Here is a 15736-nt window from a genome sequence, read left to right on the forward strand (position 1 = left end):
GCCCAAATCCCCTTGATGAAGAAAATATGTTGCAGAATATTCTCGTGGAAACACTTCAGGAACTCCTGCCCGTGACGTTGCAGGTACTCTGGTAAAATTACGCGCCTAATTTCACTGACTGCCACCTCCGTCTCCGCTTCACGCATCACGGCACAAACATAAAGGCACTAATGGCGGGGCATTTACCCACCATCCCCCGCGGTGGTGAATATCGCCTATGCAGGCGACAGGAGGGACGTGCGCAGGCGCAGTCCCACCCAGCGTGCGCAGCGACGGCGATCACACCGAGCGGACGCGCCGATCCTTCGCTCTTCCGCAGGCGGTGAGGATCCGGGACCGCGCGGGGAGCGCTGGAGGCGGCGGGCGGGGCCGGCAGGGATTGTGAACGCTTGCTCAACACCCCTGGCCTCGATTGGCGACCTGAGGCTCCCGCGTTGTGGGGGGAGGGGGTGGGGAGAAATCCCGGGGCCTTTATCCGGGGGAGAATCGGCTCTCACGCTGAGCGGCCGCCATCTTGGATCCGCGGGGAGATGCGGTGCGCATGTGCGATCGCCTTGAGTGACGTAACAGAGGGGGGCGGGGCGGGGCGGGGATGGGATTTCAAGCCGCCCAACGGGGTCCTAGCGCCGGCGTCATGTCAGTGGTCCCAGCAGCAATTTTCATCAACTCTCCCAGGTTTGCAGCTAATGGAGGAGTCCAGGGGCCAATGTGTTTAATCAGGGCGAGAGGTTGCTGCCCCTTGTGTCGTTATTGGAAGGAGTTGCACCGTTACATCACAACACATAGAGCGTAAGGAGAAAGTGAGGTCTGCAGATGCTGGAGATCAGAGCTGGAAATGTGTTGCTGGAAAAGCGCAGCAGGTCAGGCAGCATCCAGGGAACAGGAGATTCGACGTTTCGGGCACAGGCCCTTTTGAGTCAACTCCACCATCCGATAAGAACACGGCTGATCTTTTCATGGCCTCAGCTCCAGTTACCCGCCCTCTCTCTCCGCAGCCCCGGATTCCTTTACTGTTCAAGAACGTATCTGTCTTAGAGTCACCGAGTACAGCAGGGAGACAGACCCTTTGGTCCAACCCGTCCGTGCCGACCCAGATATCCCAACCCCAATCTAGTGCCACCTGCCAGCACCCGGCCCATGTCCCTCCAAACCCTTCCTATTCATGTACCCATCCAGATGCCTTTTGAATGTTTCAATTCTACTTGACTCCACCACTTCCTCTGGCAGCTCATTCCATACACGTACCACCCTCAGCGTGAAACAGTTGTCCCTTAGGTCTCTTTTACATCATTCCCCTATCACCCTAAACCTAAGCCCCTCTAGTTCTGGACTCCCCGACCCCAGGGAAAACACCTTGTCTATTTACCCTATCCATGTCCCTCATGATTTTATAAACCTCTATCAGATCACCCCTCAGCCTCCAACGTTCCAGGGAAAACAGCCCCAGCCTGTTCAGCCCCTCCCTGTAGCTCAAGGGAATTTCGAAACCCTTCGGATTTGGGGCGACACATCCTGAAAAGCGCGTGGGTCTGAGGGGATTCACAGTGACCGCGACGCAGCATCACAATGCCTCTTAAATGTTGCAATTGTACCAGCCTCCACCACATCCTCTGGCAGCTCATTCCATACACGTACCACCCTCTGCGTGGAACAAGTTGCCCCTTAGGTCTCTTTTATATTTTTCCCCTCTCACCATAAACCTATGCCCCTCTAGTTTCTGGACTCCCCCACCCCAGGGGGAAAAGACCTTGTCTATTTATCCAATCCATGCCCCTCATGATTTTATAAATCTCTGAGGTCACCCCTCAGCCTCTGACCCTCCAGTGAAAACAGCCCCAGCCTGTTCAGCCGCTCCCTGTACGTCAAATCCTCCAACCCTGGCAACATCCTTGTAAACCTTTTCTGGGCCCTTTCAAATTTCACAACAGCTTTCCGAAAGTGGCCTAACCAAAGACCTGCATAGCTGCAACATGACCTCCCAACTCCTGTACTCAATACTCTGACCAATAAAGGAAAGCATACCAAACGCTGCCTTCACTATCCTATCGACCTGCGACTCCACTTTCAAGGAGCTATGAACCTGCTCTCCTAGGTCTCTTTGTTCAGCAATATTCCCCAGGACCTTACCATTAAGTTCTGCTAAGATTTGCTTTCCCAAAATGCAGCACCTCACATTTATCTAGATTAAACTCCATATGCCACTTGTCAGCCCATTGGCCCATCTGATCAAGATCCCGTTGTAATCTGAGATTACCTTCTTCACTGTCCACTACACCTCCCAATTTTGGTGTCATCAGCAAACTTACTTACTTTACCTCTTATGTTCACATCCAAATCAGTTAGCTTTAACAACATTCACTGAGGGAGCCTCAACCACTTCACTGAGAAGGGAACGCCATTGATTCACAACCCTTTGGTTTAGATGACTTACAGTGTGGAAACAGGCCCTTCGGCCCAACATGTCCACACCGACCCTCCCACCCAGACCCATTCCCCTACATTTACCCCTTCACCTTACACTGCGGGCAATTTAGCACGGCCAATTCACCTGACCCGCACATCTTTGGACTGTGGGAGGAAACCGGAGCACCCGGAGGAAACCCACGCAGACACGGGGAGAACGTGCAAACTCCACACGGACAGTCGCCTGAGGCGGGAACTGAACCCGGGTCTCCGGCGCTGTGAGGCAGCAGTGCTGACCACCGTGCCGCCCAGAAGTTCCTTCTCAGTTTTGTTGTAAATCTGCTGCCCCTAATTTTGCACCAAGTTTGAACTGGAGCAGTTCACCGACTTCGCCCACACCTTCCTCCCCGCCCTCGAATTCACTTGGGTCCATCTCGGACACTTGCCTCCCTGTTCTTGACCTCTCCATTTCCGTTTCCGGCGACAGTCTCCGGCCGGACGTTAACTACTAGCTAAGAAAATTACATTGCTGGTTGTAATTGTGTTGCTAGTTGAGAAAATTACATCGGGTGGTTAGTCGTCCTCTCTCCTTTAACCAAGCAAGACTTTTTTTTTAAATTCTGAATTGGCGCCCAAACAGCTCAGCGCCAAAGTAATGAGTCCCAAAACAGTTTAGAACCAAAATGGTGGGGCTAAATGATCGGCGCCACATAGTCCCATTCTGTCTCTTGAACTGTCCAACCTGTCAATCGTCCTTCCCACCTATCCGTTCCACCCTCCCTACCGACCTATCACAATTACTCCCCACCTGCATCCACCTATCGCCTTCCCAGCCCCACCCCCCCGCCCCTACTTATCTCACCCTTCCCCCCTCCACATTCCTTAAGAAGGGCTTCTGTCTGAAACGTTGACTCCCCTGCTCCTCGGATGCTGCCCGACCTGCTGTGCTTTTCCAGAGCCACACTTTTCAACTCGTCCATGCTGACCAGATAGCCGAAATCTGCCAGCACTTGGCCCAGATCCCCCTCAACCCCGACCTATTCGTGTACCTGTCCAGATGCCTTTTAAATGTTGCAATTGTACCAGCCTCCAGCACTTCCTCTGGCAGCTTGAGTACAGGAGTTGGGAGGCCAAGTTGTGGCTGTACCGGGCGTTAGTGAGGTCACTTTTGGAATATTGCGTGCAATTCTGGTCTCCTTCCTATCGGAAGGATGTTATGAAACGTGAAAGGATTCAGAGAAGATTTACAAGGATGTTGCCAGGGTTGGAGGGTTTGTGCTATAGGGAGAAGCTGAACAAGCTGGGGCTGTTTTCCTCGGAGCGTCGGAGGCTGAGGGGTGACCTTACAGAGGTTTATAAAATCATGAGGGGACACGGTTAGGATAAATAGACAAAGTCTTTTCCCCAGAGTAGGGGGAGTCCAGAACTAGAGGGCCTAGGTTTGGGGTGAGAGGGGAGAGATATCAAAGGGACCTAAGGGGCACTTTTTCACACAGAGGATGGTGCGTGTGTGGAATGAGCTGCCAGAGGAAGTAGTGGAGGCTGGTACAATGACAGCATTGAAAAGGCATCTGGATGTGGACATGAATAGGAAGGGTTTCAGAGGGATATGGGCCAAGTGCTAGCAAAAGGGACAAGATTAATTTCGGGATATCTGGTCGGCATGGATGAGTTGGATCGAAGGGTCTGTTTCCATGCTGTACATCTCCATGACTGTATGACAGGATGGTGCGTGTGTGGAATGAGCTGCCAGAGGAAGTAGTGGAGGCTGGTACAATGACAGCATTTAAAAGGCATCTGGATGTGGACATGAATAGGAAGGGTTTGGAGGGATATGGGCCAAGTGCTGGCAAAAGGGACAAGATTAATTTCGGATATCTGGTCGGCATGGATGAGTTGGACCAAAGGGTCTGTTTCCATGCTGTACATCTCCATGACTGTATGACACGCACCACCCTTTGCATCAAAACGTTGCTCCTCGGGGACCCTTTTAAATCTTTCCCCTCTCATCATCAAAACTAGAGCCTGTGTCCTCTCAGTTTTGAAATCCTCTACCCTTCTCGCTGTTCACCCTGGCCATGCCACTTACGATTCCATTAGGTCACCCCTCAGCCTCCGACGCTCCGGGGAAAACAGCCCCAGCCTGCCCAACCTCTTTCTGTAACCTCCAACCCTGGCAACATCCTTGTAGATCTTCTCTGCACCTTCTCGAGTTGCCCGGCATCTTTTCTGAAGCAGGGAGACCAGAATTGAATTTAGTTTGAGAGGCTGCCTTCGCTTATCTCGGGACTCCGTTACTGAATTCAGCTTGCTTCGACCGAACGGCGGTTCAGAAGTGCAGAGGGAGGAAAGAGTGTTTTGTAGAAGCTAGAATTTCCTGTTGTGAGTTTCTGTCCTGCAACGATCATGATCCTGACACTCGACTCTTTTTACAGAGGAAATCGTGGGAGACGGAAACCAAGCATCTGACTGATTCACTCAATCTGTCGGGAGCTGAAGATCATTGGGGCCTTCGAATGTGGAAGGAGAAATGTTTGTTGTGTCTACGGGAGAAGGTTTAAGATATCTGTGTTTGGAAAGGCACTAATGCGCACACAGCCTCTGAGGAGCAGGAGAATCGACGTTTCAGGCATTTGGCCTTCACACCCAAAGTGAGCATGTTTCGGCACACCGACTGTGGAAAAGACTTTGGCGCAGCCTGAGAAACGTCACATCGTTCACAGAGGAGGAAGGAAACCGCAAAAAAAAAAAAAACATGTTCTGAGTGTGGAGGTGGCTTCGACTGACCGTCCAACCTGGAGCGACACGAGGGCACCCCCGCCACAGAGAAACCCTGGGAATGCGGGTTCTGTGGGAAAAAGTTCAATTATCCGTCTGAGCTGGGGATCCACCAGCGGGCGCACACCGGGGAGAGGCCGTTCACCTGCACCGAGTGCGGCACGGGGTTCTCCCGTCTGTCCAACCTGCTGAGGCACCAGCTGGTCCACTCTGACGTGAGGACGTTCAAGTGCGCCGACTGCGGCAAGGCCTTCAAAAGCAGCAGCGACTTGCAGAAGCACCGGCGGGTCCACACCGGGGAGCGGCCGTTCGTCTGCGCCGCGTGCGGCAAGGGCTTCACCTGCTCGTCCAACCTGCTGAAGCACCAGCGCACCCACACCGGGGAGCGGCCGTTCGTCTGCTCGGTGTGCGGCAAGGGCTTCACGGGCTCCTTCACCCTGCTGCAGCACCAGCAGGTGCACACGCCGGAGAAGCCCTTCGCCTGCTCCGAGTGCGGCAAGGGCTTCACTCGGGCGTTCACGCTGCAGGCCCACCAGCGGGTGCACACCGGGGAGAGGCCGTTCACCTGCCCCGTGTGCGGGAAGGGGTACACCCGCTCCTCCCACCTTCTGAGACACCAGGTGGATCACGACTGACCGTGGGGAGGGGTTTCGACTCGGCCCTTGTGGGTCACGTCCACTTGGAGGTGTGTAAGAAATGTGTCTCCGTCACTCGCTTTCTCATCGGCTCAGAGCTCCGAGGCAGAGAACGGAAGAATTATCCCAACTGTGTTTAGCGTCAGGGAGATGACAGTGAATGTGTCAAAATTGCTTCGGATCAGAAATAAGGTAATTTAGTACGACCGATCCACCCTAACCTGCACATCCCTGGGCACTATGGGTAATTTAGCACGGCCAATCCACCCTAACCTGCACATCCCTGGGCACTATGGGTAATTTAGTACAACCGACCTGCACATTCCTGGGCACTATGGGTAATTTAGTACGACCGATCCACCCTAACCTGCACATTCCTGGGCACTATGGGTAATTTAGCACGGCCAATCCACCCTAACCTGCACATCCCTGGGCACGATGGGTAATTTAGCACGGCCAACCCACCCTAACGTGCACATCCCTGGGCACTATGGGTAATTTAGCACGGCCAATCCACCCTAACCTGTACATCTTTGGATTGTGGGGGGAAACCGGAGCACCCGGAGGAAACCCACGCAGGCACGATGGGAGAACGTGCAAACTCCACGCAGACGGTCGCCCGAGGCTGGCATCGAACCTGGGTGCCTGGCGCTGTGAGGCAGCAGTGCTCACCACTGAGCCACCGTGCTGGCCCCAAATAAAGTAGGGGAAGTAGGCCATTCAGCCCTTGGAGTTGGCTCTGCCATTCAATATAATCATGGCCGATCGTCCAACTCAGTCCCCTGTTCCCGCTTTCTCTTCCATACCTTTTGGATTCCATTAACCCTAAGAACTAAAAAGGCACAGACTACTGACTCAGTTAAAAGTAGGGGCTTGGGTAATGCTGTAGGACAAATGGACCAAAGGGTTCAGGTACATAATTCTTTTGAAGTTTGCTTCACATATAGTCAGGGTGGCTAAGAAGGCGTTTCGCACGCTTGCCTCAGACTGTTGATGATGGGAATCGGGACTTCATGTTGAGGTTGTACGGGACGTTGGTGAGGCCTTTTCTGAGTACCGTACCCAGTTCCGGTCGCCCTGTTACCGGAGGGATATTATTAAGCTGCCGAGGGTGCAGAAGAGACTTACCTGGGATGTTGCCGGGATCGGAGGGTTTGGGTTATCAGGAGAGGCTGGATAGGCTGGGGCTGTTTACACTGGAGAGTAGGAGGTTGAGAGGCGACCATATAGAGGTCAGTAAAATGATGAGGGGTGTAGATAAGGTGAATGACGGGTGTCTTCACCCTGGGATGGGGGATTTCAAGGCTAAGGGGGTACATTTTTACGATGTGACGAGAAAGATTTGAAAAAAGACACGAGGGGTAATTTTGTTTTTATACTCGAGTGGTTCGCGTGTGGAATGAACTTCCTGAGGAAGTGGGTACACGTACAGCGTTGAAAAAACATTTGGATAAGTACGTGAACTAAAAAGGCTCTGAGGGGCATGGGCCAGGAGCAGGCAGGTGGGACTGGTTGAGTTTAGGCTGACGGACGGCACGGACTGGTTGGACTGAAGGGTCTGTTTCCGTGCTCGATAGCTGGATCTAACGCCCTCTTGAAAACATGTCAGCTTTCCGTGGGAGAGAATTCCACAGGCCAGTTCACTCTCTGGGGTGAAGAGATTTCTCCTCGTGTCAGACCCGAATGCCTACCTTGTATACCCAAACTATCTCAACTCGCCAGTGATGGTGGTGGGGGGGTGGTGTTCTTACTGCATTTCCCCTGTTGAGCCCAGATAGAATTCTGTGGGTGTTAAGTCCCAACCGATCGGTCTTCCAACCCACCCCCCCCACACGTTATTCTGAACCTTATTCCCCGGATGTAGTCTCATGGGAATCACCCCATGCAGGAGCCTCCCTGCTCCTGTGCTCAAACCCTCCTCCTCAGGCGACGATCACACACCAATTGCCTCCTTTCGGGCTCAAACTGTGACCGGTTCCTCGCTGAACGGAAACCGGCAGGTCCGTACGTGCAAACCCAGCAATTAGGAACAGGTTCGAACCACCCAGACCCACAAACCTCCTCAATCGCAGCTGATCTGATTCCGCCAGATTCCCACCTCACCCTGTTAACCCTTCACCCCCTCCCCACCTTTCCAAACGTTTCAACCACAGTCAGGAGACTTTATTCCCACTTTTTTCTCCTCGTCTCTGGCTTCAGTGCCTTTTGTTAACAGTGACCGCCTTCCTAGTTTAGATTAGATTCCCTGCAATCTGGAAACGGGCCCTTCGGCCCAGCCCAGACCCATTTCCCTCTGACTAATGCACTTTAACACTACGGGCAATTTTTAACGTGGCCAATTCACCTGGCCGGCACATCTTTGGACTGTGGAGGAAACCCACGCAGACACAGGGGGGAGAACGTGCAAACTCCACGCAGACAGTCGCCCCGAGGCTGACATCGAACCTGGGACCCTGGCGCTGTGAGGCAGCAGTGCTCACCACTGAGCCACCAGGCTGCCCTTTCCTTTAACACTACGGGCAATTTTTAACGTGGCCAATTCACCTGGCCGGCACATCTTTGGACTGTGGAGGAAACCCACGCAGACACAGGGGGGAGAACGTGCAAACTCCACGCAGACAGTCGCCCCAAGGCTGACATCGAACCTGGGACCCTGGCGCTGTGAGGCAGCAGTGCTAACCACTGAGCCACCAGGCTGCCCTTTCTAGGATTTCTCACAAGGGGAAACATCCTCTCCCAACGTGCTCTGGCAAGACCTCCCCATCCCAGTTGGGCCAGCTCTTGACCTTCAGCAGACATAAGCCTGACCTGTTCAGGGCTCTCTTTGTCAGAGCCACCTGCCCATTCTCGGTGTTCATCTGGTAAATCACGTCTGAACGATTTCCAACCATGGACCACCTTGCAGTGTGCGGTCATTCTGGGATTGCAAATATTTGTGTGACCTTTTCTGTTGGGGAGTGCCAACAGTTGCATTTCTATGGAACCTGTCACCTCCCGAGGGTGCTTCATGGATGATCAAAGCTTGGCCCAAGAGCTTAATTTTGTTTTGTTTTGCTTTTAATTCATTTCTGGGGGGGGGGCAGTGAAGGAATGGCCGATACATTTGCAAGTCAGGATGGTGAGCATCTCAGAGGGGAACTTGCAGGGGGGGTGGTGTTCCAATGTATCTGCTGCCCCTTGTCCTCCTAGGTGGAAGTGGCCGTGGGTTTGGAAGGCGCTATCTGAGGATCTTTGGCGAATTTCTGCAGCGCATCCTTGTACAGTGCATCTTAAGACCTATCTTGAAGGAGGATGTTAAGGGAGCCCCCCCCCCCCCCTCTCCCAGAGCTTGGCAGTTGGTCAAACGATGCAGTTGAGGTTCAGAAAATAAGACGCTTGGAGGGTCCTGAGGCCGGAGGAGACTCCAGAGGCCGTCGTGGGAGGGAGTGGCTGCCTGGCTGGAGCTTGCAGCCTGGCCCAATAGTGATGTGGAGGCATTGAACTGAGGCGGACAAAGTTAGAAGGCACACAACACCAGGTTTATTCGAAATCACAGGCTTTCGGGGCGAGGTGAGGCATTTCGCCTGACAAAGGAGCTACCCTCAGAGCTCATGACTTCAAATAAACCTATCGGACTATAACCTGATGCCATGTGACTTCTGACTTTGTCCATCCTGGGTTTGTGTCATTATTAAACTGGGGCCCCGAGTGTAATGGGCGCTCCCACATTATAAAACAATTCGCACCATTCTGAGTTTTTAAGTCACGGTTTGCGACGCGATTTCATTCGTCTGACCCCCCCCCTGCTGTTGTACTCTGTATCGAAACACTTCTGCCGGGTATGTCTGAGTCAGTGTTAAGCATGAACTGACCGCTCCAGATCACACTGAGGACTCGTCTGTCAAGAATTTTTCATTCGAAGTTCTGCAGGTAGTTTTCCAGCCTCTATGCTGTCCCTTACCGCAGTAGATACAGCAGCATTTCTACATAATCAGACCTGTACTCAATTTGCTTATAAAGAGACAAGGGAATTTGGTTCATGGGGATGACTTCAGAACTGTGGCACATCAGTCTAGGGAAACACCAGAAATTAAAGGCCGTATCATTTTTGTTTTGCGATATTTTGGACAGGAATGGGGAAAAATGATAACTGTTTTAAACACCCAGGCTTTGCTGCTCTTTGCAAAACCAAGTTTCCCCACCAAGTACTGTTTACACAGCTGCTTGGTCGTGTTGCGACTGTACAGGACGTTGGTTAGGCCACTTTTGGAGTACTGCGTTCAGTTCTGGTCTCCCTGCTATGGGAAAGATGTTGTGAAACTTTCAGAGGGTTCAGAAAAGATTTTGCCGGGGTTGATGAGTTTGGGCTACAGGGAGAGGGCTGAACAGGCTGGGGCTGTTTTCCCTGGAGCGTCGGAGGCTGAGGGGTGACCTTATAGAGATTTATGAGGAGTGTGGATAAAGGTATCTTTGCCCAGGAGTCATATCTTTAAGGTGAATAGAGAGAAGATTTAAAAAAGACACGAGAAGTGATTTTATTTTAACGCAGAGAGTAGTTCATGTGTGTGGAATAAACTTCCAGAGGAAGTGGTGGATGTGAGTACAGTTACAACATTAAAAAGATATTTGGATAAGTACATAAATAAGAAATGTTTGGAGGGATATGAGCCAACTGCAGGCAGATGGGACTGGTTTGGTTTGGGATTATGAACTTGTTTGACTGAACTGTCCGTTTCTCTGCTGTGGGACTCTATAATTGCTGTGAGCTGTGGCTGTTAATCAACGAGTCAACTGCTTCATAAGAGTAAATCAGCAACCCTGTATCTTCCACAAGCAAGCAAAGATTATCTCCCAAGTACAGGACCTTGATCAAATGGGCCAAGGGGTGGCAAATGTAGTTTACCTTAGATAAATGTAAGGTGTTGCATTTTGGAAAGGCAAACCAGGGCAGGGCTTATACACTTAACGGTAAGATCCTGGGCAGTGTTACCAAACAAAGAGACCTTGGAGTGCAGGTTCAAAGCTCCTTGAAAGTGGAATAGCTGGTAGACAGAATGGTGATGAAGGCGTTTCGTGTGCTTGCCTACATTGGTCAGCACTTTGAGTAAAGGAGGTGAGATGTCACAATGCACCTGTACAGAGCATTGGTGACGCCACTTTTGGAATACTGCGTCCAATTCCAATTGCCTTTCTTTCGGAAGGAAGTTGTAAACTTGAAAGGGGTCAGAAAGGATTGACAAGGATGTTGCCAGGACTGGAGGGTTTGAGTTAAAGGGAGAGGTTGAATAAGCTGTGGCTTTTCCCCCCTGGAGTATCAGAGGCTGAGAGGTGACCTTTTATAAAGGTTTATAAAATCATGCGGGGCATGGAGAGGGTGAATAACCAAGATCTTTTTCTTAATCCAGAACTAGAGGGCACAGGTTTAACATGAGAGGGGAAAGATATAAAAGAGACCTATGGGGCAACTTTTTTCACACAGGGTGGTGCAGTGTACGGAATGAGCTGCCAGAGGAAGTGGTGGAGGCTGGTACAATTGCAACATTTTAGAAGGCATCTGGATGAGTACATGACAAGGATGGGTTTAGAAGGACATGGGCCAAGTGCTGGCAAATGGCGCCAGACACGATCTCTGGTCTGCACGGATGGTTTGGACCGAAGGGTCTGTTTCTGTGCCGTATGATTCTATAAGTATCTGGAGGGGAATTAAAGAACAGCACATCCTGGCAAGGCTAAAAAGGACCATTTGGTGTTAAGTTGAGAAAACAAGTCTGTGCTTTCTGTCAATCTGGTTCTGAGAGATGGGCAGATTGGGAAATTCTGCACGCTTTTGAAAATCTTTTAATGTTTGTAATGTCTCTGGGAAATGGATTCTCTGACTGCCAGTGTGCTGCACTAGTGAGGTGCAACAATATTGCTCACCATATCATATCATAGGTATAAATGCATACTATTAATCAGAGAATCCCCTGTGTGGAAGCAGGCCATTCACCCCATCTAGTCCATACCCACCCCTCTGAAAAGCATCCCACCCTTCTCCCCCCCCCCCCCCCCCCCCCCCCCGTATCCCTACACTTCCCATGGCTAATCCCTGGGCAATTTTGCATGGGCAATTCATCTAATCTGCACGTTTGAAATTTAATGGAGAATTTGGTGGGGGGGGGGGAAAGAAACACTAGCAATTGCGAATACCCCTTTACCTGAGCAGAACTTCAATTCCTTTTGAATTCAACAGGTTTGGCAGCATCTGTGGGGTGAAAGCAGAGTTACCAGATCTGCTGAGTTTCTCCAGCAATCTCTGCTTTCGTGTTAGAACTTCAGCCTTGGCAGTTCTCTGTATTTATTATTCCAGACTCTGAGTCAAAAATGAATGTATTTCCCTTCAAATATAAATGCATCACCTCTCTATATTCCACCCCGTGGTAATTAGATTAGAGAGGTGTGACCTCGGACAGGATTATTTGCCTGAGAAACGTTTTATGCAGGAAAGTCACGATTGCAGAAGATGCCCAAGTATTTCACCCCCTGAGCGAACAGCGCAGGCGCACTGTGGCTGAGGGGAGGGGGGGGCGTGCCCGGGGCGGTGACAGTCCGGAGCAGGCGCAGTGCAGCCGGAGCCCGCCGTCGCGTGGGAGGAGGTGACGGTCGCCTCGAGCCGGTTGCCCTGGACACCATTCGTTGCTGGACCCGATGAGGGAACAATGGGAGGGAGGGAGGGGCGTGGAAGCTGACGACGTTGGTGGCTTGAGGCGGGCCTCCGCGTTCCATTGCGGACGTCACAACGCGGAAGTCGCCAGGTCAATTTCAGAGTGAATGTCTTTTTTGTCCCCCCTCCTCCTTTTTCAGATTGGGTTCTCACCCTGGGAGTGAGTGAGAGAGAGAGAGGGGGGAAAGACTGTTCACTTGCAGCAGCTGAAGTGAATCCAGGGAGCGGTCAGGCTCAGCTTTGATGCATGAACTTGTCTGGCTAAAGTAAGTTGTCCTCCCTCCCTCCCTCCAGCGAGTCTCTCTTCCCCCCCATTGCACCCCACAGGTTTTCCTCTGGCTAAAAGAATGGCCTGTTTCCTAAAGTTCACAACTTTAATGGGGTAGTTTCTCATTTAAGTAATCTGTCAATTAATAAGACAATTGAGACTGGTGTATATTTGACACGTCATTTGTGATTTGCAGAGCTTCATTTATAATGATTTCTAGTCTTTTGACAGTCGTAACTCTACACAACAATAGGATGCATATTTCTTTCAAATGCTTATCCAATTTTATTTCCTAACAATTTATCGCCCCCAATTCCAACAACTGTGTAGTCAGATTCTAAATCCCTGCTGAAATAATGATCTCCTCACATCCCGTATGCATCTTTAATCAAAAACAGTGTGTAATGATCACTTTTTAAAATTAAATAACACACACACAATATGAACTCCAATAACACTTACATACATATATGAATTTCTAATGCTCAATTTTTACATATACATGTAATATGAATTTCTATCCTGTACTGAAAGTGATAACTTTGTGTAAATTCCTTTTACAGGCTGATTGAAGGGGAGGATTCACACTCGGTACAAATATTACATCGATATCTTATGGAGGCACTCAATTCATTGGAGTGGAGTACCATCAGCATTTAAATCATGAAAAATAAAAATTTTTCTGTGTCTGCTTCAACAGGATTTAAACATCAGTGAGACTGAAAGGGTCACAGTGTTCCAGTGCACTGACTGATCGTTACACTCTGAGAACAGCATTACATCATTCACACCGGGGAAAGACTTACCGTGGTTCGGAGTGTTGGCAAAACTTCAACTGATCATCCAAGCTGGAGAGACGCAAGGCCACCCACGCCATGAACAAACCGTGGAAATGTGGGGACTGTGGGAAGGGATTTTTGTCACCCTCTGCCCTGGCGATTCACCGACGCACTCACACCGGGGAGAGGACGTTCACCTGCTGCGTGTGCGGCAACGGATTCACTCACCGGTCCCACTTGGAGATCCACCAGCGGGTCCACACCAGGGAGAGGCCGTTCCGCTGCTCCGTGTGCGGCAAGGGCTACACTCAGTCGTCCCACCTGATCACCCACCAGCAGGTCCACACCGGGGAGAGGCCGTTCCGCTGCTCTGAGTGCGGGAAGGGCTTCACTCAATCGTCCCACCTGATCACGCACCAGCGGGTGCACACTGGGGAGAGGCCGTTCTGCTGCTCCGAGTGCGGGAAGGGCTTCACTCAATCGTCCCACCTGATCACGCACCAGCGGGTGCACACCGGCGAGAGGCCGTTCTGCTGCTCGGAGTGCGGGAAGGCCTTCGCTCAGCCCTCTCAACTGCGGCTGCACCGGCGGGTGCACAGCAGGGAGAGGGCGTTCAACTGCTCCGAGTGCGGCAAGGGCTTCCGCGAGCTGGCCAGCCTGGAGAAGCACCGCCCGGTCCACTCCGGCGACCAGCGTTTCACCTGCCCCGCCTGCGGGTTTAAGTTCACCCGGCTCACCGACCTGGAGCAGCACCGGATGGCGCACACCGGGGAGAGGCCGTTTGCCTGCTCCTCCTGCGGCAAGGCCTTCACCCGCTCGACCAGCCTCCTGGCCCACCGCCGGGTCCACACCGGCGAGCGGCCCTTCGCCTGCCCGGTCTGCGGGAAGGGCTTTGCCGACCCGTCCACCCTCTGGAAGCACCGGCGCATCCACACGGGGGAGAGGCCGTTCACCTGCTCAGTGTGCGGGAAGGCCTTCACTCGCTCGTCTCACCTACGGCGACACCAGCAGCTTCACTCTGAGTAGAGGCCACTGAGCACGGAAACGGAATTTGTTGCTTTATCCAGCCTGAAGAAAGACCGTCAAGTCCCTACCTGGGAGAGCGACCGATTGTTCTACTCAGCACAAGATGGGTTCAACTGAGTCATTCAACTTGCAATGATTTAGCTGCTCTGACAATGGTGTTTCTTGCAGTTATTTTTCTCAGCCGGTTCAGACATGTTATGATTTGATATGTTTTAAGGTTGTCACGTGTACCGAGATACAGCGAAAAGTGTTGTTTTGTGTGCTATGCAGGCATATCGTGCCATACAAAGTGCATCAGGGTAGCAGGGCAGAATATACAATGTTACAGCTGCAGAGAAGTTGCGGGGGGAGAGAGAGAGAGAGAGAGGTTTGTTCAAAAGTCTGAAAACAATGAGGAAGAAACTGTCCCTGAGTATGTTAGTATGGAGAAAAAGCTGTCCCTGAGTATGTTAGTATGGAGAAGAAGCTGTTCCTGAATCTGTTAGTATGGGGAAGAAGCTGTTCCTGAATCTGTTTAGTACGGGGAAGGAGCTGTTCCTGAATCTGTTTAGTACGGGGAAGTTGTTGTTCCTGAATCTCTTAGTATGGAGAAGGAGTTGTTCCTGAATCTGTTAGCACGAGGAAGAAGCTGTTCCTGAGTATGTTGGTACAGGGAAGAGGCTGTTCTTGAATCTGTTGGTACTTGAATTTGTTAACACTGGGAACAAGCTGTTCCAGAATCTGTTTGTATATGTTTTCAAAGTTTTTCCAACTTCTGCCCGATGGAAGAGAGTATGAATGGGAATGGGAAGTATCTTTGATTAGATTGGTTGCTTTCCCAAGGCAAAGGGAAGTATAGATGCAGTCAGTGGATGGAAGTCTGGTTTGTGTGACAGGCTGGACTGTGTTCACAACTCTCTGGAGTTTTTTGCAAGCTTGAGTAAAGCAGTTGCCATATGACGCACCTCCGGACCTGGACCCAGATATCCTGGCCCAGAGGGAGGAACTTTACTGCTGTGTCACAAGAGCTCCCCAGGCGTTAATTGTAGATATTTTCCAACTAGCTTGTTGAGAGAAGTTAGTTCACACCTCCCTGTCTTAGAGATAGGAACGTACCACTGCTCCACTAGTGCCCTCTGGGAATTAATTGCATTGACTGAGATTAATAGTATTTCCCATTGGTTAC

The 15736-nt window shown here is 51.3% G+C and overlaps 1 protein-coding gene across 5 annotated transcripts; it reads left to right on the plus strand.

Annotated features, from left to right (window-relative positions):
• Window positions 1-222: 222 nt before the first annotated feature.
• On the plus strand, window positions 223-14831 carry LOC122543580 (zinc finger protein 256-like). Of its 5 annotated transcripts, none has more exons than XM_043682389.1 (3): window positions 223-322; window positions 4839-5866; window positions 13467-14831. In XM_043682389.1, exon 3 carries the CDS (start codon window positions 13642-13644, stop codon window positions 14569-14571), a length of 930 nt encoding a protein of 309 aa, XP_043538324.1. In that variant the 5' UTR covers window positions 223-322; window positions 4839-5866; window positions 13467-13641; the 3' UTR covers window positions 14572-14831. The 5 variants fall into 5 exon arrangements, with proteins under 5 accessions (XP_043538324.1, XP_043538327.1, XP_043538328.1 ...); XM_043682392.1 differs by lacking the exons at window positions 223-322; window positions 4839-5866 and adding exons at window positions 5873-6008; window positions 12639-12764; XM_043682393.1 differs by lacking the exons at window positions 223-322; window positions 4839-5866 and adding exons at window positions 5873-6008; window positions 13330-13357.
• Window positions 14832-15736: the final 905 nt, after the last annotated feature.

This window comes from Chiloscyllium plagiosum, chromosome 44, assembly GCF_004010195.1.
Source record: "Chiloscyllium plagiosum isolate BGI_BamShark_2017 chromosome 44, ASM401019v2, whole genome shotgun sequence".
NCBI classification, from domain to species: domain Eukaryota; kingdom Metazoa; phylum Chordata; class Chondrichthyes; order Orectolobiformes; family Hemiscylliidae; genus Chiloscyllium; species Chiloscyllium plagiosum.